At 49.0% G+C, this 25,646-nt stretch overlaps 1 protein-coding gene and 1 pseudogene across 1 annotated transcript in view; one reads left to right on the top strand and one right to left on the bottom strand.

Annotated features, from left to right (window-relative positions):
• Positions 1–25,646, bottom strand: part of DYSF (dysferlin) — a 235,687-nt gene that overhangs the window by 87,316 nt on the left and 122,725 nt on the right. Inside the window, exons 27-30 of the mRNA XM_069067342.1 lie at positions 24,667–24,866; positions 20,704–20,877; positions 6,642–6,735; positions 6,037–6,114 (exon numbers count right to left, since the gene is read on the bottom strand). Of these exons, the coding sequence (XP_068923443.1) occupies positions 6,037–6,114; positions 6,642–6,735; positions 20,704–20,877; positions 24,667–24,866 (546 nt within the window). The remainder of the gene's footprint in view (positions 1–6,036; positions 6,115–6,641; positions 6,736–20,703; positions 20,878–24,666; positions 24,867–25,646) is intronic.
• On the top strand, positions 13,929–14,292 carry LOC138144935 (large ribosomal subunit protein eL43-like; annotated as a pseudogene).

The following is a 25,646-nucleotide window of genomic DNA, read 5'->3' as shown; positions in this document are numbered from 1 at the left end:
AAAGTGAAAGGACCTATATGTATAAAAATATTTATAGCAGCTCTTTTTATGGTGGCAAAGAATTGGAAATTGAGGGGATGCCCATCAGTTGGGGTGTTGCCAAACAAGTTGTGGTAGATATGAGGAATCTATAGGGTCTATGGAATAATATTGTGCTATAAGAAATGAGAAGCAGGATGCTTTCAGAAAAACCTGGAAAGACTTACATGAACTGATGCAAAGTGCAGTGAGCAGAACCAGAATATTGTACACAGTGATGGCGATATTGTACAAAGATCAACTGTAAATGACTTAACTTTTCTGATCAATACAGTGATCCAAGACATTTCTGAAGGACTTTTGATGAAAAAATAGTATCCATCTCCAGGGAAAGAACTGATGGAGTCTGAGTGCAGATTGAAGCAACCTTTTTTTTAAAAACTTTATTATTCTCGGGGGTTTTTTGTTCTGTTTTCTTTCACTGCATGACTAATATGGAAATATGATTTGCATGACTGCACATGTATAACCTATATCAAATTGCTTGCCTTCTCAATGAGGAGGAAAGGAGGGAAAGAAATTAGAACTTAAATTTTAAAAAAAACAAACGTTAAAAATTGTTTTTATATGAAATTGGAAAAAATAAAATCATTTTTAAATGGGTCCACAAATCAAATAGTAAGCCATTCGATCCTCACAACCACCTGAGGAGGAGATATTGTCACCCTCATTTTGTTGATGGGGAAATTAAGGTAAAGAGAGGTAAAGTGACTTGCTTAGGGTCATACAGCTGGTCAGTGTTTGAGGCAGGATTTGATCTTCTTGCCTAAGTTCTCCAGTCTCTGCACTAACTGCCTCCCTATGGCAGTATCTAAGTATCCATATCTCTACATTAATGACCTATTTATTGGAAGGCTTCCTAGGAGCAGTGGGTTCCGGAGCAGAAGCGGGAAAGGCAGATCAGTTCTCTCCAACTCCCCGTTAGCCTTGCTAGGACCACCTTCCCTGCACACACACTCACACACAGGGGGGAGTCCCCAGCCTCGGCTGCCGCAGGAGCTGGACCCAGACCCTCGCCTCGCTCCCCCTGGCCCGGCCCAGCGGCGTCTGTGCGCTTAATGAAGCCCCGTCTGGCCGTGATATCATCAGCTCCGTGCTCCGCAGAGAACCTCTCCCTGGTTCCAGGAAGGGAAGGGAGCCCACATTCGGATAAATAGAGCCACAGTATATGAAAGGCCGCCCCTCCAAAAAGCCCCTTTTGTTCCCGCCCCCCACCACTTCCCCGATGCTTTATTTTTATAAGCGGGAGGCCCCCAGCCCCGCCAGCGTTTCAACAAAGACCACAATTGGGCATTGTAGCGGTGGGGCCCCGGCTGCTGTTGGACCCCCACCCCGACTCCCCTGTAGCTGCCCCACGGGCTGGGGCGGAGAGCCGAACGCTTGGGAAGCAGGCCTTTTAAACAAAATCCTCCTCTTTCCCTGAAACGCACGCACATGCACGCACGCCTGCACCCTAGGGAGGAGAAACACACGCGCACACACAGACACGCGCGCACACACAACAAAGGCATTGTGGCAAGCAGACACTGCCGTATTGTTCGCTGCTGCCCGGGGTTTTCCCCCACCGTCTTAGGCTTTCTTTTCCCCCCAAAAGTGTTTGGAGGGGAGGAAGGGGGGAGGGTCGGGACAAGAAATCCAGAAAAGGGCCGCCTTCCCTCCTGCAGGAAGGCTGCCGAGCCCGGTGGAGTGGAAGGAACCTTTGACTTGGCAGGAGACCTGGGTTGAAATACTGCCTAACAGTAACCAGCAGGTCTCTGAGCCTCAGTCAGTCAACAAACATTAAGCACCTACTGTGTGCCAGGAATTGCGCTGAGTGACGGTAATGTTGTAGGGAAAGTTCATTCTCCTACTTTTTACATGCGTGACATAGGACACGTGTCTGGGGATCAGTTTCCTCAAACGTGAAACCAAGGAGTGGGATGGGATGGTCGTTGGCATCTTTTGTGGCTCTATGACCCCCAATGCCTTAGAGAAATGCAAGGCATTGTTCTTACTTCTTTTGAAATAGCAGGAAAGGGGGAGCTGATAAAGACTTGGGGAAAGGGCTGAGAGAGCATGGAGGGAAGGGAAAGGAGAGAGAAAAGAGGGAGAATGTAGCCAGGCCCCCTCTCCTCCAGGTCTTCCTTGGTGCTGATGGCCAGTATCACTCCAGCCTATGCAGAGACACTTGGCCCACACCTTCCCTGACTGGTGGGTTTGGGTCCTTCTCGGTTCAACCCTGTGATTTTATCCACCTGGTGCAGATCCACAATTTGTCCATAAATTCAAGGCTGAAAGAAGGGACTGAGCACTTTCCCAGGGTCCCCTGGCCAGTATGGGATGGAAGAAGTCTCAAACCCAGGTCTCCCTGTCTCCAAGACCAGCCCTCTGTGCCTCAGAGACATTCCTCTGAGTTAGGGGGGATGGAATCAAGTGCTTGGAAGTCCACCTGTTGACTTTCAGGCTGCCCAGGGGTGATAAATTAAACAGAACTGGACAGCCTTGACTTAGGCTCTCTCATTCTCAGCTCCAGAGGGCAGGCCTGGGAGTTATGTCCTGAGAGGCAGATTTCAGTCCTGACATTGAGGGCTGTCCTAATGTGGCCTGGGCTATGTTGGGAGATAGTGAGCTCCCCATCACTAGAGGTCTTCAAGCAGTGGTTGGAGATATTGTAGATATCATTCCTGTCCAGGTAGAGACTGGCCTGGCTCAGAAGGGCCCGAGGCTGCACAAGGCCCCCCAAATGTGGTCAGAACCAGATGAAAATGCCACTCCCTCTGCATTTAATGTGTTGATATATTAATAAAAGAATAGAGATCAGTGGTTTTCTGAGTCAACATGTAGCCCATGGGGATTCTTCTGAATGATTTAGTGGACCTGTCTCTATTTGAGTTGGACACTTACGGCCCAGATGCCCTCCAAAAGCACTTCCAAAGGGAACAATTTCTGAAGTCCTGATTTGCAAAGCCCAGGGTTCAATGTTCTGTCAAATGGACCTGTTCTAACCTCCCACAGAAATGCCAGATCTAGGGTTGGGAGAGACCTTAGGTGCCATCTAGCCCATCCCCCTAATTTTACCCCAGGGTAAACTGAGGCCTAGGCAAGTTAGGGGACTCAACCAAGGTCTTACAGTTGTATGATGCATTATATTAAGGTCCCAAAGAGATTTCACAAGATCCCTCTGAGGTCAGGGAGGTCAACATTATCCCTTCCCTAAGACAGATGGAGAAAGTGAAGCTTACAGAGGTTGGGGGCCTTGTCCAAAGCCATGTGAGGCTTTGGTGAAGTTGGAACAAGAACCCAGGACCTTCCACTATGTCCCACAGATGGCCCCTAGAGAAGGCCTACGTCCATTTCTTGGGTTTCTGACTGAGGGTTGGAAGGCACTCTATGCTCATCAGCAAGTGTGATTCAGTAGTGGCAGGAAGTGTGAGGCTTGGGGGACAGGGGAGAATCAGTTCCCTATAGGTTGGTGCTTTGCCTTGTTCTTGAAGGAGTTGCTGTCCAGCTCACAGTAGGCTACAAGAAAGAGCACAGAGGGGCATGGGAAGGTGGAAACATTTGAGTTCTTCCTGAGTCAGACTAAATAGGTCAATGTTGCTGACTGGTCTGAAATAAAGCCCCTTAGCACCCACACTTTAAGGACTGAGTACTCCCCCCAAGGGGCCATGTGGAGACACATCCCAGCTCACTCCTATAACATGATCTCCCCACTAAAATAAAAAAGTTCCGACCTGAAGCTTTGGGTCCAACAGAAAATCCCACCTGGCCCTGATCACTGGCCAGCCACCCCAGCTCAGGAGCTGTTCACTGGGGGTCGGTGGAGGGGAGGGGGCAGGGGAACAGCCCTGATTTAGTGTTTGGGAGTGAAAATAAACACTGGAGGTTTTTTGGCCCGGGCTTTCCTTTCCAACGGCTACTCAATCAATTCTTTCATTCACACCCGACAGGGAGCCCCGAGGAAGTTTGCCTGGCAAAGCCCCGAAAATTCGCAGAGTGTTTATTTTCGGGGGGGGGGAGGGAAAGGGGGCAGAATGGAAAGTGTGACATTTCCTCTGATTCCCCACCCCCTGACCTCCCACTCCCCTCCCACTGGTGTCCTCTGGGACCAGCCAGAACAAGGCCAATCCCTCTTCCAAGTACTGGCCTTCATGACCCCCACCCGATTCTTCCCTTCTTCAATGCCCCTCCCCATCCTGGCTGTCCTCTTCAGCACACTCCCCAGCTTACCAATATCCTTCCTGAAATGGGATGCCCAGAGCTGACCAGAATGCTCCACTCGTGGTCTGACCAGGGCAGAGGACAAGTAGACCTCCAGAGCAGCCTCTTTCAGGCCTGGAAGCTGGAGGACAATGAGTATGGCCTGGTCCTCTAATGGGCAGCAGCACAGGGATGGAGGAGACAGAGGACCAGGCCAGCCCAGGAGAGCAGCTCTCTCTGTCTCACTCCCACAGTCTCACCCTGGCTCCCCAGGAATCTGTCTTTCCTGCCCAAGCAAGCCCTGCTGGTCTCCCCCATGGCCAGGCTGAAGTCACGTTGAGCTCATGGAGGGATAGGGAACAAGCTGCCTCGCCTGCCTGGTCAGGTCTTAGCCGGGGCTCAGCCTACTTCTCCAAAGTCCTGAAGACTAAGCAGGGTCCCAACTTTTCCATATGTCTCACAACTCACTCCATATGACTCCTGGCTACTCTCCTTCGAATGAACATGCACACACACGCGCGCACACACACACACACACGCACCACCCCTGGTGACGGCTCATAAATCTCCAAATGTTCCCAGGGTGCTGGAGAGCGTGCTCAGGGCCAAGAGAGCGGAGGGCTAATGGGGTCATCAGTCACCGTCTGACAGTTCCTGGGCCGATGAAATATGGCTCAGCGCAGGGACAGGGGAGGGAGGGCAGGCAGGCGAGAGCCACCGGCTCCCAGGAACTTCCTCCAGCTGAGGCCGAACTTGCTCTCTGGGCCCCCCACTCTGTCTTCTTGAGGGCTGCGCTGTCGGGCCAGCAGCCCCTTCCCTCTTCTCACCTTCTGTGCTAAAGCCCCAGCCCTGCCAAGGTGGCGGATTCTCTAAGTCGGCTCAAGACGAGAGAGAGCCCCACAGAAGTCCCTACTGTCTCTCCTCCCCTTCTCTCTTGTCTGTGACAATGTCCCCCATGCAAAACTTGCCAGGTCCTCTTAGGAGTCTGAAAGAATGCAAAGATAAGTGGAGGGATGGAGAGATGGAGGGATGGAGGGATGGAGGGATGGAGGGATGGAACACAGGGCTTCTGGACACACTCTGTACCGTATTCAGCTGGACCTGTTTTGTCTGTACGGCTCTGTCTTTGTATTACTAGCCCATGACTTCGGTATCTGTCCTACATAGTCATTCATTCATTCATTCGATGAGCATGTATTAAGTACCTACTGTGTACAAGACACTCAGTGCCTGTGATGTGTCCTATTCATTCATTTAATTAGCATTTATCAAGAGCCTACTATTCCCAAGGCACTGACGTATGCCCTATAACCTACTTCCTCGCTGGTAAATGAAAAACAATGCAATCCTTGCCTCTACATAATAGCAAGCATGTATATAACATGTACATAGCATGTTTTCAGGTTTGCAAAGTCCTTTACTTGATCCAAACACAACCCTGAGAAATAGCCACTACTATTAGCCACCTGCATATCCCACAGGTCCACGGATGTCTAGATGAAGCCACTCGGTTGGAAGTTAGGGGGCAAGGGCATGCCCTCCAGAAGGAAAGAAATACAAGCCCCAAACTTTTAGGCCAAAAGCAATCCCAAAGAGGGACTAAAAGAAATTAGACTGGACATAAAGAAACATGTGTCTTGGTTCCTTCCCTCAAAAACAGGCAGATTTCCCAGGACCTGTCTGAAGGAGAGAGGTCTAACATGTTAGTCCTCTGTATCATTGCCTTCCAAGAAGACATCTCACAGGATTTCTCTGCTCATGTCTCCTGTCCTCATATCCCCAAGGCAAGCCCCTCGGATCTTGTACACGTGTACATACCAGAAAAGCTGTCCTTGTCCATGGCAGGGAGGTCTCGTGCCTGGTACATATAACAGCGGAGATGATAGCGGTTCCCATCTTCACGGAAGGGGAAAGAGAAGACAAACTAGGGTGAGCTCCTGGGTGTGGCTGCTAAAATCAAACTCAGAGGGCTTGGGAAGGTTAGACTCGGCCCCTTCCAGGTCTCTAATATCCTAGGATCCCAGGGTTCTCTTGATAGAGGGAGGACGTGCCATGGCTGGCCAGGGCAGAGAGAATGTCTCTGAGGTTAAATGCTATCATAAACAGAGATTCACTAATCTGAAGATTCATATACACATACATCCACATGTGTACACACAGACAAATAAAGACACACAGATACAAGGACATAGAGACATGGCCATTCACTTCACACTCGGATACACAATGGACAAAGAACCACAGACACATTCATAGTCACCCACACACAAGCAGACGCACAGACACTCGCATTCACAGGGACACAAAAGCCTGGGCCACATCCATCCACATCCAGGTAGAGACAGAAATGCCAACCCAAGGGCCCCCATCATAGCGCCTCTGCCCCCTTCCCCTTCACCATAACATGACCCAAGACCACTTACAGTCAAAGATGCAGGAAATGGTGGGCCTGTTGACGCCAAAACTCAAGGTAGAGACTGACTTGGAATCTTCACTCTTGTCATCCACCACACCACCCTATGGAGAGGAGGAGAAATGGAGGACCTGAGACACTCTGAGCCCCCAGGGAACAGACCAACTCCCAGAGACAGGATCCTGGGGACCAGAAACCTTGGTCCCAGAAGAATCCCCAAATCTCAGCTGGAACGGTTCTCAGAGATCAAGAATCTCCCTCTGTAACATCTAGATTCTGCTTGAAGACTTCCATCCAGTAAAACCCCAGCATTTTACAGATGAGGAAAAAAAGGCCAAGGCGAGTTAAATGACTTACCCAAGGTCACACAGCAAGGAAGTGCCCAAGCCAAGATTTTGAGCCCAAATCGCTAAGAGTTAGCTTTCAGGAATGGGGAGCCGGTTTTCCCACCATTCTCTGCCCTCCTCAGACCTCCTCTGGAGTTTTGTGTTCAGAACTGGGCACCACAGTTTAAGGTGGACATTGATAAAGTGTTCAGAGGAAGGAAACCAGAATGGTGAAGGGCCTCAAGTACATGTCACATGAGGATCCACTGGTAAAACTAGAGTTGCTTAACATGGAGAAGAAAAGAATGCCAGAGGGAGGAGACATAATAGCTGAATTTGAGTATTTGAACAGACTGTCCTTTGGAGGAAGGGTCAGATGTGTTCTCTTTGGTCCCCAAAGGCAGAAGCAGGAGTGATGAGCCAATGGAGGCCCAAGGTCAGGGGAATCTTCCTCCCAATGAAGGCTGTCCGATAGTGGAGGGGGCTGCCTCCAGACCCTGCTGAGGTCCCTCCCAGCTCCCGAAGTCTGTGCTCCAGTCTCCTGGCCCCAACTCCATGGCCTTCACACTCTTCCCAGATTACTCCAGGTCCCATCCTACTCTGACTCCGAACTACGACCACTTTTCTTATGCTGCTCCCCTGCTCAAAAGCCTTCAATAGCAGCCTGTTACCTACAGCAAGGAGAACAGCCAGAGTTTTCAGTTTCGCATCAAAGTCCCCACACACACACACACACATACACGTAATTCAACACCAGCCTCCTTTCCCACACCCTCACACAAACTCCTCAGCTTAGGCAGGTAGGTCCCCTCACTACCCCGTGAACACATTCATTCCTACCCTCCAGCCTTTTGCTTTCAGATTGGCCCTCTTTTTTGCCTCCCCAAAACCTTAATCATCTTTCCAGGCCCAACCTAAGTCCCACTTGCAAGAAATCTTCTCTCACCAAGTCCAATCCAGAGGATTCTCTCTCTCCTCTGACACCCAATAGCTCTCACCTGAATCACATAACTCAATATGGCCTGGCATTGGTCCCTGTTGCTTCATGAAGTCTCACTGCCCCAAATGTGAGACTTCCCAAGGATGGGAGATGGAAAATCACGCCTCCTTTCCTCTCTTCCACAGCACCAACAAACAGTGCATGCTCAATGGAGACTTATTATATTGATTACTGGGAAGAAATATGGTGTCTCCCCTGGGGACCTCTCAGTCTGGAGGGAAGATTCAGCTAATGCCCTGTGGACATCCCTGTTCCAGGGAGGAGACAAAGAACCTGCCCTCCGGGAGGTCCTGGTTTAATGTGGGAGACTCCTTTAAGGAGCTTCTGGTCTGATGGGAAAAACTACACTGAGCCCCAGTTCAAAGTCACCTTCTTCTGTGCCCACAGTTAACTCACTCTGACCTGGCCAGGCCCCAACTCAGGAGTTGGAAAGTCAGAGAAGGTTGTTCTGGACGAGGCCTTAGAGATAATGTCGTCCAACATCCTCCTCATTCCCAGGCCTTGGGACCAAAGTCCAGGACCTCAGCCCACAGCTCTTCCTCCTTCCTGAGAAAGGGACTCTCAGAGATGAACCCTCATGGCACAAATCCCATCCCAAAGATCGTGCAGGGCTCCATTCAATGAAAAGAGTCTGACAGAATTGCTCCCCGTTTCTTGGAAGGGGGGAGTCAGTCCCACCCTAGGCCAGCACAGGGCTGCGTTGGAGGCCGCCTGGCCCCACCAGCATCCCAACGGGAGCACTAAATCTGTCAGCCTAATTGCCTTCGGAGCACGCCAGGTCAACCCAAGCCAGCACTCCCTGGCCAGCCCAGCCTCCCCTCCACTCCCCGCTGTGGTCCTGGTGTGTGGGCTGCCTCTGTCTAAGCAGAGAATGGGGAGGAGGGGGAGGGATCCAATCAAGGCTGCCAGGGCTCCCTGAGGCCTGGAAGAGATGGGACATCCAATCAGGGGGGTCCCACAGCTTGTCCCCCTCCTGTCCCAGGTTCAGGTAGATGGACAGACTCAAGAGGAGACAGGAGGCAGGGGAAAGGAGAGACTGAGGACCAGAGGGAGAAACGGAAGGTAGGCTAGTAGCTGACCAAAGATAGCATCTTGGGAAGCTGGAGTGTGACTTGTTCATCACTGAGGATTCAGCTGGCCAGCCAGACCCAAGTAGCTGTACAGAGGGGAGGGGAAGGGAGGACAGTTCAGACTCTGCCCCCCAACCCCACCCGTGTATTTCCCCACTTTCCATGAAGGGAACTCCAGGGTGCAGGGGCAGGAAGAAGGTGCCTGCCTCCCAGATCTACAATCACTCACATTTGGAAAGAGCCATGTACCATCCTCCCAACCGAGCGCTTTCCCTATTCCCCACAGGCACAGTGGTTACCAAACTCTCTCCTGTTTACTTATCTATGTCAGATTAATAGGCCCTGCTAGAGGCAGGGACCGTTTTCCACTTGGTCTCTGTATGGTCTGCACTGGGCACAGTGTCCTTCACCCTTGAAGACGCTGCATAAATGAATTCAGATGCGCAGAACAGAATGACTTTGTTTCAAACCAAGAATGAAGCTAAATCCCGAAGACCCGATTTGGGAAGCCTTCGGGGAACCTACCTACCTCCCCCCCTCTCTCCTTAGCACCAGCTACCAACCTCCTGTTCCATTCTAGGCTAAGGAGGGCCAGCCAGCATCACCACTTAGCCTTAGGAAACCTCTCTCCCCCTATGAGAACCCCTTTGGTTCACAAATTCCCCAGGGAACTGGAAAAGGGTGTATTTCATTTTAATAAATCTTTCCTGCAAGATTACTCTGAGTTTGGGGCTAGGAGCCTCAATTCCCTTTGCCTTCCAGTTCTTGCTAGGATAAATAGAGGACTGAGTATTTAATAGAGACAGTGTAGTGTCAAAAGAGGTTTCCTAAGCATGATGTGTGATGAGAAGTTTAAACCTTCGAGGGGCCGTGCTATAGTTAACTACAGATAACCTAAGGCTTGGGAATGGGGGCCAGGGGCAGGTAGTCACCATCAAAACAAGCCTGTTTATGTTACAGAGTTTCACTTTACAAAATTTCAGTCTCCAGTTTAATTCATTTTCAGGCTGAGGCATATTTGCGCTACATGGCAGATGAATAGAAATTACTTTGCCCCCATCGTCAGAGGGTTGTTGGTTGCCCTGCTTCTAGGAACACAGCTCCCCCTGCCCCCTACCCCATCCCTTGGTCTCTTTACTCAAGCCCCAAATGTTTCACAAAGTCATTCTGGGTCAAGGGAAACAGGGTGCATGCACACATGCACAGGAACAAAGAAACACACGTATGAACATACAGATGTATACGGATGTGTGTACACGTACACACATACACACACAAGTGTCATGGACTAGATAGCCAGCCTCAGAGGCAGGGAAGCCTGGGTCCCAGTCCCACCTGTGGGACCCTGGACAGGTCACTAAAACCTCTCAATGTTTTAGGTAACTCTAAGTGGTAAAGAAGGCATTGACCTGCATTGGGAGAGGGAGTTTTTCTACCAGATCTGCCACAAAACCACGGGTCTATACCAGAGCGCAGATGGAAACATGGCGTTTGGATGTTTGCACGTGGCCAACCTGGGGGTTTATTTTGCTTGGCCATGCATGTCCCTAGTGGGGTTTTAGTTTTCTCACTTTCTCAGTGGTGACCCAAGTGGGCAGAGACTTGTGGGTGTGGAGGGCACTGCCCCCAGATTCCATGAGAGTGGCTTATAGGGCTTTGGTACTACAATATAAGCCCCTTGTGGATAAAGATCGTTCTGTTTTTGTATTTCTGACCCCTGGCACAGTGCCTGCCACAGGGAATGAATGAGTGAATGAATGAATGAATGAATGAGTGAGTGAGTGAGTGAGTGAATGAATGAATGAATGAATGAGTGAGTGAGTGAGTGAGTGAGTGAGTGAGTGAATGAATGAATGAATGAACAGGAAAAGGAAAAATGTCCCAGAATCGAATCCATTTTTCCTCAGGGAGATGGTCTCTTCCCAGTGATATCTTTAGGTGAAGGATAATATTTCAGCCCAGCTTTATGACCCAAAGGAACCCAAAGTGGACACAAAAGGAGGAAAAGCAGAACAGGTTCAGATGGGTAGCATATTGTAATCATCAATCAACCAATCAACAAGCATTTATTAAACCCCTACTGTGTGATAAGCACTGTAAATAATCATGGAAAGACCTCAGTACTTGTTGCAAAAGTGCTCCCACTTCTATAAACCAAAGCAGTCCCCGGGAGGTGACTCCCCACCTCCTCCCCCACCTTAACTCCTTCCTCATCAGAGGTTTTTAGCTGAGTCCATTGTGAGAGACCTGTCCTGTGTGATTCAAGACACATGAATTAAGTGCCTGCAAGAGCAAGACTGTGCCAAGTACTGAGGGTACAAGGACCAAAAGGAAGCAATTCCTGCCCACGAAAAGCCTACATTCCACTGAGGGGATCAGGGCACTTCAGGAGGGAGGGAGAGAGAGAGAGAGAGATAACAGCTGGGGCCATCGTGTGGCCTCCCCTACCAGATGGACGCAGGAATCCTGGCTTCCATCAGCAAGCTTCAGTCCAGAGGGATACACATCCACATGCAGGTGTGGAGGTGGGCCTTGAGCTGGGCTCAGAGAGAAGCTGAGGATTCAAAGAGATCCCTGCCTCCACTGATCCCCCAGGCTTTTCCTCCTCCTGGCCACCGCCTTCCCACTGAGACACCTGACCCACCGCCATCCTGGTTCCACCTTCCCTTGACATGCTCGGATGACTCTGAGACTTCTGTTCCCCCTCCCCAGCTTCCCTCTGCTTCCAAACTCCCCTTTCCGTGTTGTCCTCTATTCTTAGAATGTAGGTGTCCTGGGGGCAGGTGCAACCTTATCTGCTTGTTTCTGCAACCCCAGAGCTCAGCAGAGTGACACTTCATAGCATGCTTTGGCTCGCTCCTTTCCCAGTAGTCATCAGGCACGCTGAACTTTCTAGAGAAGGCTTTCCTTTCTAACCAGTGGGTGAGCCCATCAGAGATGTCGTACAAGGGAATCCTGTCAGAGCATGAGGTGGACAAGGTGACCTCTGCAGTCCCAGAATCTTCGTGGACACAGAGGGAATATGGAAGAACTCCCCCTGCCCTGAGGCAGTGGCCCCTGGGGTCTCCTCTGGGGGGGTCACCTTCACCAAGGAAGACTTCCTCTTCACCAGCTTTCACTTTCAGAGAAGAAGGAAAAAAGTAAAGACTTCCATTCTGCAAGTGCAGACCCAACAGGAGCTGCCTCAGTGCCCCAGAGTTTGTTTAGTTCTGGGCTGAGGCCTCTGGATACCGTCCCTCACCCCAACCCAACCCTGGCCACAACCACAAGCTTTCCTGCCTGCTCCCTGCTAAGCCTGTGGTAGAGAATGATGGCAGGGTCAGTGGCAGGGCAGGGGGAATGGAATGTGGAACCCCAGGCCAAGGGGATCGAAACAGAAGCCAGGGAAAAGAGAGGCAGAATGCAGGGGTCACAGAGAGAAACAGAGGGCCACAGTCCTGTAGGTCAGTGTGTGTGCCCATGTAGATATGTTTGAATTGCATGTGTGTTCACCTATGAACACATGCATACACATATACATGGATACTTAGGTACACGGATGTAGGGGCAGTTAGGTGGTGCATTGGCATTGGAGTCAGGAAGACCTGGGTTCAAATTCAGCCTCAAACACTAGCTGTGTGACCCTGGGCAAGTCACTTTACCTCTGCTTCAGTTTCCTCAGGGAGAATAATAGTATCTACCTCCCAGGGTTGTTGAGTGGATTAAACATGAATTATAAAGCATTTAGCACAGGGCCTGGCATATAATAAGCTTTATATAAACGTTAGCTATGATGATATATCAATGTGTGCCTGCCCCCTGCTCCAGATGCCCACTCTCTGCCTCCTCATCCTATGTGCCTATTAAAAAATATGGGCAGAGGATAGACACAGAGAGGACAGAGGCACGGTCTCCATCTTATCCGATGGGAGAAAAGCAGTCTTCGCCCTCTGGACGCCAACACTCATATGGGAGAGACACAGCCCATGCCACCAGGGAGCCTCTGATCTGGTGGGAAAACCGAGCCTCTGCCCTCAGGAAAGCTACGGTCTGATGGATGCCACTGTCTCTCACCTCCTAGTCTTTCCACTAATACTATCCAACAGCACAAGAGGAAAAAGAAAAACGAACAGAGAGCCACATGTAGTCGGGGCTTCCAGAGCCCAGGAGAGGCTTCTACGGTCTAGGAAAGGCTAGAGAGTAGTGATATCTAAGGGAGATCCTAGCCCTGGGACAGGCTTCAGAAGGAGCCTAGCAAGCAACAGAGAAGAAGAAGAAGGAAAAGAGGAGGGATCTCAGTTTTCAACATGATTTCGGAGGGGGGCCCTTCTCTGCACCTTGGTGAGGATCTGTGTTCCAGCAGTGCTTGGTGGGCAGCAGAAGCCAGAGCACTCTCCAACAGTTCTGCTCCTCTTCCAGGCCCCCTGCCCACCCGTGAACATAGGCTACTGGGTGGAACTGAGGTCTTGGTAGGAGGGAGCCAAGAGCAGAGAGCCAACCCAGAAAAAGTGATAAGCAACGTTTATAAATAATGAGTTTTCAGAAAAAGAAATCAAAACAATCAATAGTCACATGAAAAAGTGCTCTAAATTATTATTGATTAGAGAAAGCCACATTAAAACAACTCACATCTATCAGATTGACTAAAATGACAGAAAAGAAAAATGACAAATGTTAGAGGAAATGTGGGAAAATTGAGACACTAATGCACTGTTGGTAGAGTTGTGAACTGATCCAACCATTCTGGAAAGCAATTTGGAACTATGTCCAAAGGGCTATAAAACTGTGCATACCCTTTGACCCAGAAATACCTCTACTAGGCCTGGATCCCAAAGAGATCGAAGAAAAGGGCAAAGGACCTATTTGTACAAAATATCTATGGCAGCTCTTTCTGTGGCGGCAAGAATTTAGAAATCGCCTCTCCCAGCTCCAGCCCCAGCGCCGATAACATGGCTAAATGTACCAAGAAGGTCGGAATTGTTGGTAAATATGGAACACGTTATGGTGCATCCCTCAGGAAAAATAGTGAAGAAAATTGAAATTAGCCAGCATGCCAAGTATACCTGCTCCTTCTGTGGCAAGACCAAAATGAAGAGACGGGCTGTGGGTATCTGGCACTGTGGATCCTGTATGAAAACAGTAGCTGTTGGTGCATGGACCTACAATACCAACTCTGCAGTCACAGTCAAATCTGCCATCAGAAGACTGAAGGAATTGAAAGACCAGTAAAATCTTATCAAATATCTGTAGCCCATAGTCCAACAATAAATGGGTTAATTTATTGAATAAAAAAAAAGAATTTGGAAATCGATAGGATGCCCATTCATTATGGAATGGCTGAACAAGTTACAATATATGATTCTGATGGAATACTATTGTGCTATAAGGAATGACAAGCAGGATGATTTCAGAAAAACCTAGAAAGAGTCACATGAACTGATGCAAAGTGAAATGAGCAGAACCAGGAGAACATTATCCACACTGACAACAATATTGCATGATGATCAGCTATGAATGGCTTAGCTATCCTCGGCAATGTAATGATCCAAGACTGAAGGACTCATGATGAAAAATGCTATCCATCTCCAGAGAAATAACTGATGAACTTTGAGTACAGAATGAAGATTTTTTCCACTTTTTTTGCAACATGGCTAATATGAAAATACCCTTTGTATGACTTCACATGTCTAATGCATATTATATTGCTTTCCTTCTCTATGGGGGAGGAAGGGGCTAGGGAGAAGGGAAGAATTGGGAAATCTAAATTTTTAATAATGAATGTTTAAAAAAGAGAAAAGTTGTTTTTTTAAAGTGAGGACATCAAGCCTCGGAGTCACTGCTAAGAGGACAGAGATGGCAGACTGAAGGAGGATCAATCCTGAGAGCTGGAAGGGACCTCAAAGGTTACCTAGCCCAATGCCCTCCCTTTTATAGATGAGGAAACTGAGGCCCAGAGAGCAGAAGAATTTGCCCAAGAAAAATAAATGAACAAAATAAAATTGACAAATATAAATGAGCACTCAATTCTTGCAAATAGCTGTATATACACTAGTATATACACGCAATTCAGGCACACACATATACACCCCCCCCCAAATATACACACACATTTCACGTAAACCTTTCTGGGCACACAGGGGCACATGTGCATGTGTGTGAGACCATCCCCCCCAGTGAGCAAGGCACACACACACACACACATACACACACAAACACACATATACACACATACAAACACACACATACACACACACATATACACACAAACAGACATACACACAAACACACACATACACACACACATACCCCTCTCACCCAAGGCTAGGACATCACTGAGTCTCCAGGCTCTGACTCCAAGCTCAGGCCTTCCTTGGGGTTGTTAGCAGGTACTTTGAGGCTCCATCCCCTCACTCCAGTTTAGCTCAGATTAAATAGGGGAAAGGGATTGCTTAAGGCCTGAAATTCCAACGCTGGCCCCAGAGCAGACCCCTCTTTAATTCCTTTCTTCTCCTTTTAACTAGCTCTCATCCAGTTCAGCCCGAGGCCTCTGCCTCCTGGGCAGGTCTGATACAATCTTCCCAGCAGAAGAGCCCTTGGAGGGCTGGGTGAGCCAGAGCTGGGTACTAGGCTCTGCCTTCCTGCTGGATCCCAGTCCTCAGCACCTCCTCATAACCCTCACACAATCAAGTCTGACTTTGTTGGGGCCCTACCCCAGAAGGGACCGTGATCATACCTTTAAGAGAAGCAAGAAAAAGTCTCACAAGGCTAGTTTGGGACATTTGTAATACCCAGAGCCATTCCCATCAATTTTCCTGTCCAAAGCAAGCAGCCACAATTCAGTTGCAGTTGGGGAGGGGGCAGCAAGCTGGACACTGGGCGGGAGATAGGAGAAGAGGGGAGAGGAGAGGAAGCAAAGCAGACAGAGGTTATTTCCCCCAGTGGAACAAAGACTTCCTATGGGCAACAGCTGTTTTTCCCACCGTGACTTGAGTCCCAGAAAATACATATTAGGTTACCTAGAAGATTAGGGGCTCCAGAGACCAAGGCTGGTCTCTACCAACAGACCAAAGCCTCCCCAAAGTCAAGGGTCATATCCTCCTGTGGTCCATCGCCTCTAGGCACAGCAGATGAACTTCCTCCAGTGAGGGCCTCTTACAAGCCAGGTGACCCTGGACAAGTCACTTCTCTTGTAGAATGAGGGGTTTGGCCTCAGAGGTCTCCTCTCTTGGGCTAGGATCCCTCTGACGTCTACTCTAGGGTTTCTTGGGGATGACTGAGGGCGGAAAGGAGAGAGCCAGGTTTTCTGAATCAGTGATTTTAGCCACTGGTTCTGTCTTGGCTCAATCAGAGCCTCTGTTCCACCCAGCAGGACTGTGTTCCTAGGTGGGCAGAGGGTCCAGGAAAAGGGCAGGGATGTTGCCAGGGGCTCTGGCTCCCCAGCAGCACCTCCCCTCCTCTCCTTGCCCAAGTCCCGAGTGCCTCGAGAAGCTATTCTGAGCCGTCCCTCCCAAGACAAATGGGCCAAGAGAGGAGGAAGGACTTTGGAAAAATCCAAGGGCATGGGAGCTGGCCTGAGCCAAGGGAGACGGTCTAATTCCGTGAGCTCATCCAATGTAGTCACTTGCTTTGACTTTCCCAGGGAGCCCTGAATGTCAAGCAGAGGGGCAGCTGGGTGGGAGTGGGAGGTAGAGGAGGGGTGTGGGGGAAGGAGGAGACGAGAGGCAATTTGCTATAATAGAGGCTTTGTGCTCCACTCCTGGGTTCTCTGGGAATGCCAGGAAGATTATGAAACCCGGTGTCTTTGGGAACGCCAGGATATTAGCTGGAAAAAGAATAATACTCAAATAAAATAATGCTGGGGATGGAGACTGCAGACGATTACCGTTGGCCCAAGGCTGGGAGCCAAGGCCTCCTGCTCTGTGAAGGGAGCCAGTAGGGTGGGGATGGGAGGAGGGAGAGGGCTGAGGCTGCAAGTGTTAATTACCAGACAGGGTCTGCCGTCCAAGGAGCTGTCTTCACAGGGGGACAGGAAGAACCAGGCCCCAACGCTCCAGCACTGAGAGAGAGGGCTACGTGCTGGAGAAGGGGAAAGGGGGAACCAGACACAAAGGGCCCAGGGCCCCGCAAGGCCAGATCTGTCTGGACCTGCCACTGTTCGGCCTCCCCCATCAGACTGGGGCCTCCCTCAGGGACACAGGAACCCTAGTGAACGTAGGGCTGGCTGGTACGGGATAGCGGTCACCAGGGGACAGGACGGGGATGAGATACAGCAGTGCTGGGCCAGGACCACAACTCCAGAAAAAGGAAACAGGTCAGATGGCTCTCCCAGAGCCCCAACACCCCTCTGGAAGTGGAGTGTCTCGGAAACTTCCCAGTCCTCACCCCCTAACTAAGCAGGGAGGGAGCCATCATGCAGAACAAACTGGATCCCCCTTCTTTTCACTCCTACAGCATCCACCTGAGTTCAGACTCTCATCAGCTCTCACTTGAGTTTTTCCAATAGATTGCTTCCTAACTGTTCTCTCTCCTTCTAGCCTCTACACTTCCTGCCCCCTCAAGCTCTGCTCAATGCTGGGCCTGGAGTCAAAAGATCTATGTTCAAATCCAGCCTCTGATACGTACTAGCTGTGTGACCCTGGGCAAGTCACTTAACCCTGTTTTCCTCAGTTTCCTCATCTGTAAAATGTGAAGAAGGAAAGGGCAAACCACTCCTGTATCTTTGCCAAGAAAACCCCAAAATGGCATCACGGAGAGTCTACCATGAACTCCTCAGCAAGCACTGAAGGACCTCCTCAGTCTAATTCACACCTAATTTCCAGATGTATTCCACACCCCTGACCCTTCCTCCACTTCCTGCCCCAGACAAACTGGCCCATTTGCCCAAAAGCCATCCAGCCCCCTCCAGCCATGTGAATTCACACCGACCATTAGCTATTTGCTACCTCTGTGACCTTGCGTAAATCATTGGCTCTCTCTGGGACTCAGTTTTCTAAACTGTAAATTAAGGAGATTGAACTATACAGCCTCTTAGGTCCCTCCCAGATCTGCATCAACATCACCCAACCTCTCTGAACCTCAGTGTCTTCGTCTGTAAAATGGGAGACCAGATGGCCTCTGAGATTCCTTCCAACTCTAGAACTATGATCCAACATCAGGCAAGTGACTAACCCTCTCTCAGCCTCAGTGTCCTCATCTCCAAAATGGGAATAATTATAGCTCCCACTTTGACAGGGCTGCGGCGAGGCCACATGCAGTGAAGTAATGTATGCACCATCTTTCAGAAACGTTCAAGTGGTACAGAAATGTAGCTTTTATTACTCCAGTTGACCGCAAGCTCCTCCAGGATGGGAGCCTGGCCTTTCTTTGTATCCTCAGCATTTAGTATTTTTCTGGCACACATTCGGTGCCTAATAAATGTTTATTGACTAATGGACTGAGTGATGAATGTCTGGAAGTATGGGTTTGTTGAAGAACATTTGTTTAATGATAGGGCTGAAGGCTGCTAGCCTTTCTTGGGGCCAATGTAAAAATGTGTATGTGTGTGTGTGTGTATGTGTGTGTTCCAAATTCTGATCTATTAGCCAGCCCCTGTGTACATTAGCCAGATCCTGGACATTAGCCAAAGAGTTCACTAATCAAATTTAATAATCCAGAAAATTTAAAGAATTGTGGGTGGGGTTGAGGGATGGGATGTGGGGTTAATTGATGCTCACCCTGAAAACATTTCCATTTTAACCTTGTTGAAAATCGTACTGAAAACTCTCCCCACTTCCAACTTTCATGCCTAAGTAAGTCTACATCTCATATGATGAACATGGGCCTTCCTTTAGTTTTCCAGTTTCATCCAGAGTCTCAGAGCTGTGACTGCAGCCAGCATTAGCTGTCCCATCAAGAGATTGGGGGGAGGGGGGAAATGGAGTAGCCGCAATAATTCTGGATAACAAATCTGGACAATTCATCACTTCATAGGATTCAGAGCTGGGAGGGCTATTAGAACAGGGACTGTCAGAGCTGAGATGGGTCCTGGAACATGGAATGCCAGAGTTGGGAGAGGCCTGAGAACAGGGAACATCAGAGCTAGGAGGAATCTTAGAACAAAGCATTTTAGAGCTGGAAGGAGTTTTAGAACAAGGAATGTCAGAGCTGGGAAGGGCCTCAGAAGAGGCAATATAAGAGCTAGAAGGAGCCTGAGAACAAGGAATGTCAGAGCTGGGAGGGTATCTCATCTAATTATTTCATATCACAAGAAAGGAAACTGAGGCACAGAGTCTGAATGTGTCTGCCCAAGGTCACAGGAAATAGTAGCAGAGCAAACACTTTAACCAGGTTCATGGACTATTAGTTCTAAATGCTTTTCACCAAGCCACAAAGTCCAGTCCCTGACCCTCCTCATCATCTTCCTTCATATTTTCCAAATCATTTTTCCACTCTGACATTTGGAGATCTCCAGCTCTAGAGCTGAAGTCTTGAGGGATTCAGTGACTTGCCTGCAGTCACAGACCAAGTTGGAGGAGAAGGTTGGGTGAAGACCCCCACCTCGGATCATTTTACTGGTTCTGGGCCTCTGGGAGGCTTGGTCCCTTTGGATTCGAGAGAACCCTTCTTCACTGTCCCAATTTGTGACTAGGCTCCATGGACACATTTTCCTTAAATCAGCACCCAAGGGGAAATTCCTAGGTAACTGAAGGTTTCTGTGGCGATGGGACTGGGACCCACTGAGCCCTAGAACTTCCAGCCTGGGCAAGAGTGGAAGATCATGCCTTCAAAAACATTTTTAATTCAAAAATGGTCAAATTCCATCTTTTCTACTTATTACCCATTTATGACAAATCATGTCACCTCTAAGCCTCAGTTTCCTCATTTGTCACCTCAAAGGTGCCTTTCAGCTCTCATAATCCATGTTCTAATGCTTCTGTCTCCAACATTCTTGGCTTCTCAAGTCTTTCTCAGCTTTGACATTCTACATTCTAAGTCTGACATTCCACATTCTAAGGTCCCTCCCAGCTCTGACGTTCTGTGTTCTAAGGTTCCTGTCAGCCCCATATCTATTTTCATTTTCCAAGGAGTGAGAGCACTGGGCCCATAATCAGTGTATTCAAATCCCAGATCCTTGCTACTGTGTGAACAGTAGCAGCCTAAGTAACCTAAGACTCAGTTTCTACATCTGTAAAATGGCGATAGTAATTATATAAACCACCTCATTGGGTTGTTTTACAAACCTTGAACTGCTATCCAAGTGTATGTAATTAATAATAATTAATATCATTCCCATCTATAGTCCTCATATTTCTCCTCCAGAAATGACTAGATGATGTCTAAGATTAATTAGATGGTAGATCACGCACTGAGCCTGGAGTCAGGAAGACTCATCTTCCTGAGTTCAAATTTGGCCTCAAACACTTACTAGCTGTGTGGCCCTAGGCAAGTCACCTAACCCTGTTTGCCTCAGTTTCCTCATCTGTCAAATAAGCTGAATAAGGAAATGGCAAGCCACTCCAGTATCTTTGCCAAGAAAACCCCAAATGGAGTCACAAAGAGTAAGACAAGACTGAAAATGACTGAACTACAACAAAAATGTATATAACTGAAGCTTTACTAGGCTCCTGCTTAAGGGTAGTCCATATTCCCTTCTTGCAGTATGGGGCCATCCTCTGCCCATAGAGCTCCTTTCCACCCCACCACAGATCGCCCACTTACCAAGGCTCCTTCCAGGGCAAAGACAGCGGCAGCCCCGGTCCTCTCCAGGGGCTCCATACGTCGGCGCCATCGGCGACGGCGGAAGGCATCTGTCTTTCGATACTCCAGGTGGAATTTCCAGCCAAAGAGAGAAGCATACTCCCATCCCTCACCTTCCGACTCTGCCTTTCTGTGCTGCAGGGAAAAGAAGGAAGAAGAAAAGAAACTAAAACATCGGTGAAATGGGTACAATAGACTCTTATCAGTCAGGACATTCACCTGCATCCTTACACTCTCATGGTTCTCTTCAAGAATAACAACCATCATAACTACTCTGCCCCTACTAGGATGAAATATAAATTCCTCTGTTTGGCACTTAAATCCTCTCCCAGTCTGGCTCCATCATTATCATGCATTACTCTACTTTTTATACCCTGTGATCTGGCCAAACTGACTTTCTTGATGATCTCGCTCACAATACCCCATCTCCCACCTCTATGACTTTGCCCAGGCTGTACCCCATGCTTGGAATGCACTCCCTCCTCATCTCCACCTAAAGAAACCATTACTGCCTTCAAAACTCAGCTCTAAGGATACCTTCCACAGGAGATGTTGTCTGATTTTCCCCAGTTACTTATATAAAGTAACTCCCCATCTCCTTATATAAAGTAGTAGAGTGCTGGACTTGAAGCCAAGAAGATTTGGGTTTGAGTCCTCCCTCTGATGCATCCTGGGGATCTCAATGCTTTGATTAACTCTCTAAGACTCTAAACTGCAGAGGTGCCTCCATTGGAAAAGGGAATTTCCTTATCTAGGAATTTCCCATACTAATGAAGTCAAAAGTCCAGTCCCTCTCCCCGTGTCTTATACACGCTTTGTCCCCCAGCTAGACTGTAAGCTTCCTGAAAGGCTGGAGCAGAGCAAGGACATCATAAATGCCTACTAATGGACCAATGAGGAAACTGAGGCAGACAGGGATTAAGTGACTTTCCCACCATCACACAGCTAGTAGGTCTCAGAGGTGGGACTCGAGTCTCTCAGTGGCCAGAAGTCAACACTGGCCTATTGATGTGGTTTGTTGGTCTAGCATTTGCTTCCCTGTTGGTACTGTCCAGACAGAGGAGATGGAAAGTGTCCACTAGACTAGGTCTCCCTCAGGTTACCTACCCCAGGACACCTGCTGTCCTTGTGGGGAGAGGGCAGCAGGCAAAGAATATATAAATAACAAAGATAAAGAGATCAAATGAGGGAGAACTAAGGGGAACTTCCTCCCCTTTTCCCCCAAGAAAGTTCCAGAAAAGAAAGGGAGTGAGGAGGGAATGGGGCAAGGGGCAAGAAGCAAGGATTGGGACCCATGTCTGGAGCTACAGAGGAACATTAGGGCAAAGGGGAAACAAGACTGAACTTGGAGTCAGGGGTGTGGGTTCTAATCTCGGCTCTCTAATACCAGGCAAGCCAGTTAACTTCTCCAACCCTTACTCTCCTCATCTGTAGAATGGGGAGAAGGGCAGGTGCTTTGTCAACACTGAAAGACTTAAAAAAAAACATGAGCTATAATAATGAAGAGGTCAGGATGCTCTCAGTCCTCCCACGGCCCTCCCCACTGCACCCCTTCCCCAATCTCCCACCCTCCAAATCCCAGATTGGAGACAGCTGAAGGGGAGACACCCACAACACGTGTATATTCAACTGCCATGTCCACCACCACCACCTCCAAAGGCTCTTAGAGGGAAGGTCCCTGGTACCCCTCAGTCAATCAACAAACATTGGTTAAATTCCTACTGTGTGCCAGTAAGAGGTATTGTAATGCTTAGAGAATTGGACTCAAAGTCATGAAGACCTGGGTTCGAATCACACATCCTGATGCGTGGTCCTGAGCAGGTCTGGACGGCTCTCTGAGATTATAAAGGGCAGAGAAGTCTCCATCCTCACTTGAAGAAGAGATTTCCTCCCTGGTAGCTCCCCTACACTATTCAAAACCAAGGTTGAGTTCTTATCTCTCTCTCCATGTGCTAGGTGCTGTGTGAAATCATATACAAAGACAAAAGTGAGACAGACCCTGACCTCAGGGAGTTTACACTCTGATGGGGAGATACAGCATCTGCATAGGTAAGTAACTACAGGAGATAAAAGAAATACCAAGTGGCTGGGGGTAGAGGAGAAGACAGTCTAAGAAACACCTACCAGCATACAGGGCCTGGGTCCGGGAATGGTGAGAGCCCCAGGGGACCTGTTCTCTGGGCCTCCATCCAGGGAATCTCCAGTTCCTAGACACTGGCCCATCCACAGTCTGGCTTCCTGGGACTCCCTGCCTGGCCCCTGGAAGGGGAGTGTTCCTGGGTCTGTCCCAGCATCCCCTCCAGCCCCAGGTACACTTGGTCTCAGTGTGGCTGCTGGAATGAGGAGGCGGCCAAGCAACTGGCTGAAGTCGCAGGCCAGCCTGCCCTGGCTCTGGGCTGGCACTAAACCTTGCCCCTTAGGGGAGGACTGGAGGTTTGGCCTGGCCAGCACTTCCCTTCATGTCCCCCCTCAAGGAAGGAAGTTACAGGCTCGAGAATCCAGAGGCAGTATGCAAAAGGTGCCTTCCTTGGGTGTTCTGACTCAGACCAGCCCTCCCTAATCTCTTGTTTCTTAGTCGTGTCTGAATCTTTGTGACCTCATCTGGGGTTTTCTTGATAAAAATACTGGGGTGGTTTGTTATTTCCTCCTCCGGTCACTTTACAGATAAGGAAACTGAGGCAAACAGGGTGAAGTGACTTGCCCAAGGTAAGCACGCAGCTAGTAAGTGTCTGAGGCCAGATTTGAACTCAGGAGATGAGTCTTCCCAACTCCAGGCCTGGAGCTCTGTCGGTGCCCTACCCAGCTGCCCTTCCTAACTACCTTGGACTTAGCCTCATTTTTGGATATACTATAGAATGCAAGCATCTTGAGGACAGGGACTCCTTTGTCCTTGTTCCCTAGCTCCTGGCACAGAAAGTTGGCTTGAGGCAGGGCTTTACTAATGAATGTGACCAGACTAAGGAGTGATTGCTCTCCTGAGCACACAGTAAGTCACAAGAAAGGGGGAAGCTGGGAGCAGGCTGACCTTGGCAGGCAGTTAAATCGGGGCTACAGACCAGGAGCTCCCCAAAGGCAAGGGCCCCTGTCACCTCCAGCCCTCTGTGCCCTGGCTCTGAGAGTTGAGCCTTCTCCCAGGTCCCCACCCTACTCAGCTCCACCAGAAATTTGGATTGCCATTCATTCTGGACCCCCAGCTGTGATAGGTGAGCCTGTGCCTCATCCCACCAGAGCTCAGGCCTTTGTGTGACTGCCTGGCAGGCTCCTCACCATGCCCCATACAGTGCCCAACACCAAGCAGGCCCAATATAAGAGCTAATCCCCTTCCCTGCCCCTGCTTTCCTGCATCCCCTTAGTCCCCCATTTGAATATAAGCTCCCTGAGGACAAGGACTATATTGCTTGCTTGTTTTTGTATCTCCAAAATTTAGCACAGTGCCTGGCACATAATAAGGGCTTAATAAACATGTTATCTAGCTGTCTGTTTATCTATCACCTATCTCTCATGTGCCTATCTATCCTCTATTGTTTATTGACTCATTTATCTATCTATGATCTAGGTATCGTCTGTTTATCTATATATGATATATCTATCCATCCACATATTCATCCATCTATCTATCTATCACTTCATCCATTCATCTATCTATCCATCATCTATCTATCCATCCATCTATCTATCCATTCATCCATCTATCCATCTATCTATCTATCCCTTCATCCATCCATCTACCTATCCATCTTTGATCTACCTATTTTCTATTTAAAAAGGGCTTTCTGAGCAGCACAGGCCTCCTCTGTCCTCAGGACTTGAAACACAGGAAGTTCATCCTCTTCTCCTTCTCTGACCCTGTGACCAGTGTAATAGGACTGTTCTTGAGCTGCACCTTCCCAATCCCCCGGCCCCCGGCACCTCCCTGGGCCTCACCTTTATCAGAGCCTCCATCTGGCTGATGTCTCTCCTGCGAAGACGCACCCAGCGGCGCCGGCGGCTGGTGTGATACATCTTCTCCGCTGGAACCCAGTGCTTTGGCTTCCGGTCAGGCGGAATGGTGAGGCCATATTCCCAGCCTGGGAGAGACCAGGAGCCATGTGACTTGTCATTGCTCACAGCAGGGTTTCCCACTACTGCAGAGCATGGGGCAAGAGGGACACTGTGGGCCCTTTCCCAGGGAGGAGAAAAGAGTTGTGGCTCTGGACCTGCTGACCTGGTTATCTGGGAATAGGATCAGTAGTTCTAGATGGGGAAGAGGGAATTGTAACTTGGCATACAGTAGACTGATTGATCATAGGATCCTAGTTTTCAAGCTGAGAAGGACCTCATAAAGTCATAGATTTAGAGCCAGGATAGACCTTACAGGTCATCAAGTCCAACACCCTTTACAAATGAGGAAATTGAGACCCAAGTTTGTATATACTTATAGATAGGAATACATTGTTTCCCCTGATAGAATGCAAGTTCTTTGTGGGCAGAATTTGCTTTGCGTTTCTCTAGGTATCCCCAGCACCTAACAAACAAAAGGACCTTAATACTTGTTTATCAATTAGCTGTCATGCCAAGGGTCACACAGGTAGTATGTGGCATGGCTGGGATTTGAACGCAGGTACTCCAGGTCCAAATCCAGCATTCTTTCCAATGTCCTACACTGCCTATTATAACTGAGGCCTCATTATTGGTGACATAGTTCTTTTTTTTGCAGGTTTCCAAGTGGCCCATTAAGACCAGACCCAATTTAGTTGCTTTTAGAATCCCCATCTAGAATGTAAACCCCTTGAGGGTAGGGATTGTTCCATTTTTGTCATTGCATCTCCAGCACTCAGCATATACTAGGCACCTAATAAATGCTTATTTAAGTGGGGTGTATTTTCCATTGGTTTGCCCTGACTTCAGCTTCTCCACCAGCACCA

Source organism: Petaurus breviceps, unplaced genomic scaffold (assembly GCF_028583685.1).
Source record: "Petaurus breviceps papuanus isolate PSGF00001 unplaced genomic scaffold, PetGlider_PUasm1.0 139, whole genome shotgun sequence".
NCBI classification, from domain to species: Eukaryota; Metazoa; Chordata; class Mammalia; order Diprotodontia; family Petauridae; genus Petaurus; species Petaurus breviceps.
Note: the sequence above shows the minus strand (reverse complement) of the source record. Positions and strands in the feature narration are given on the sequence as shown.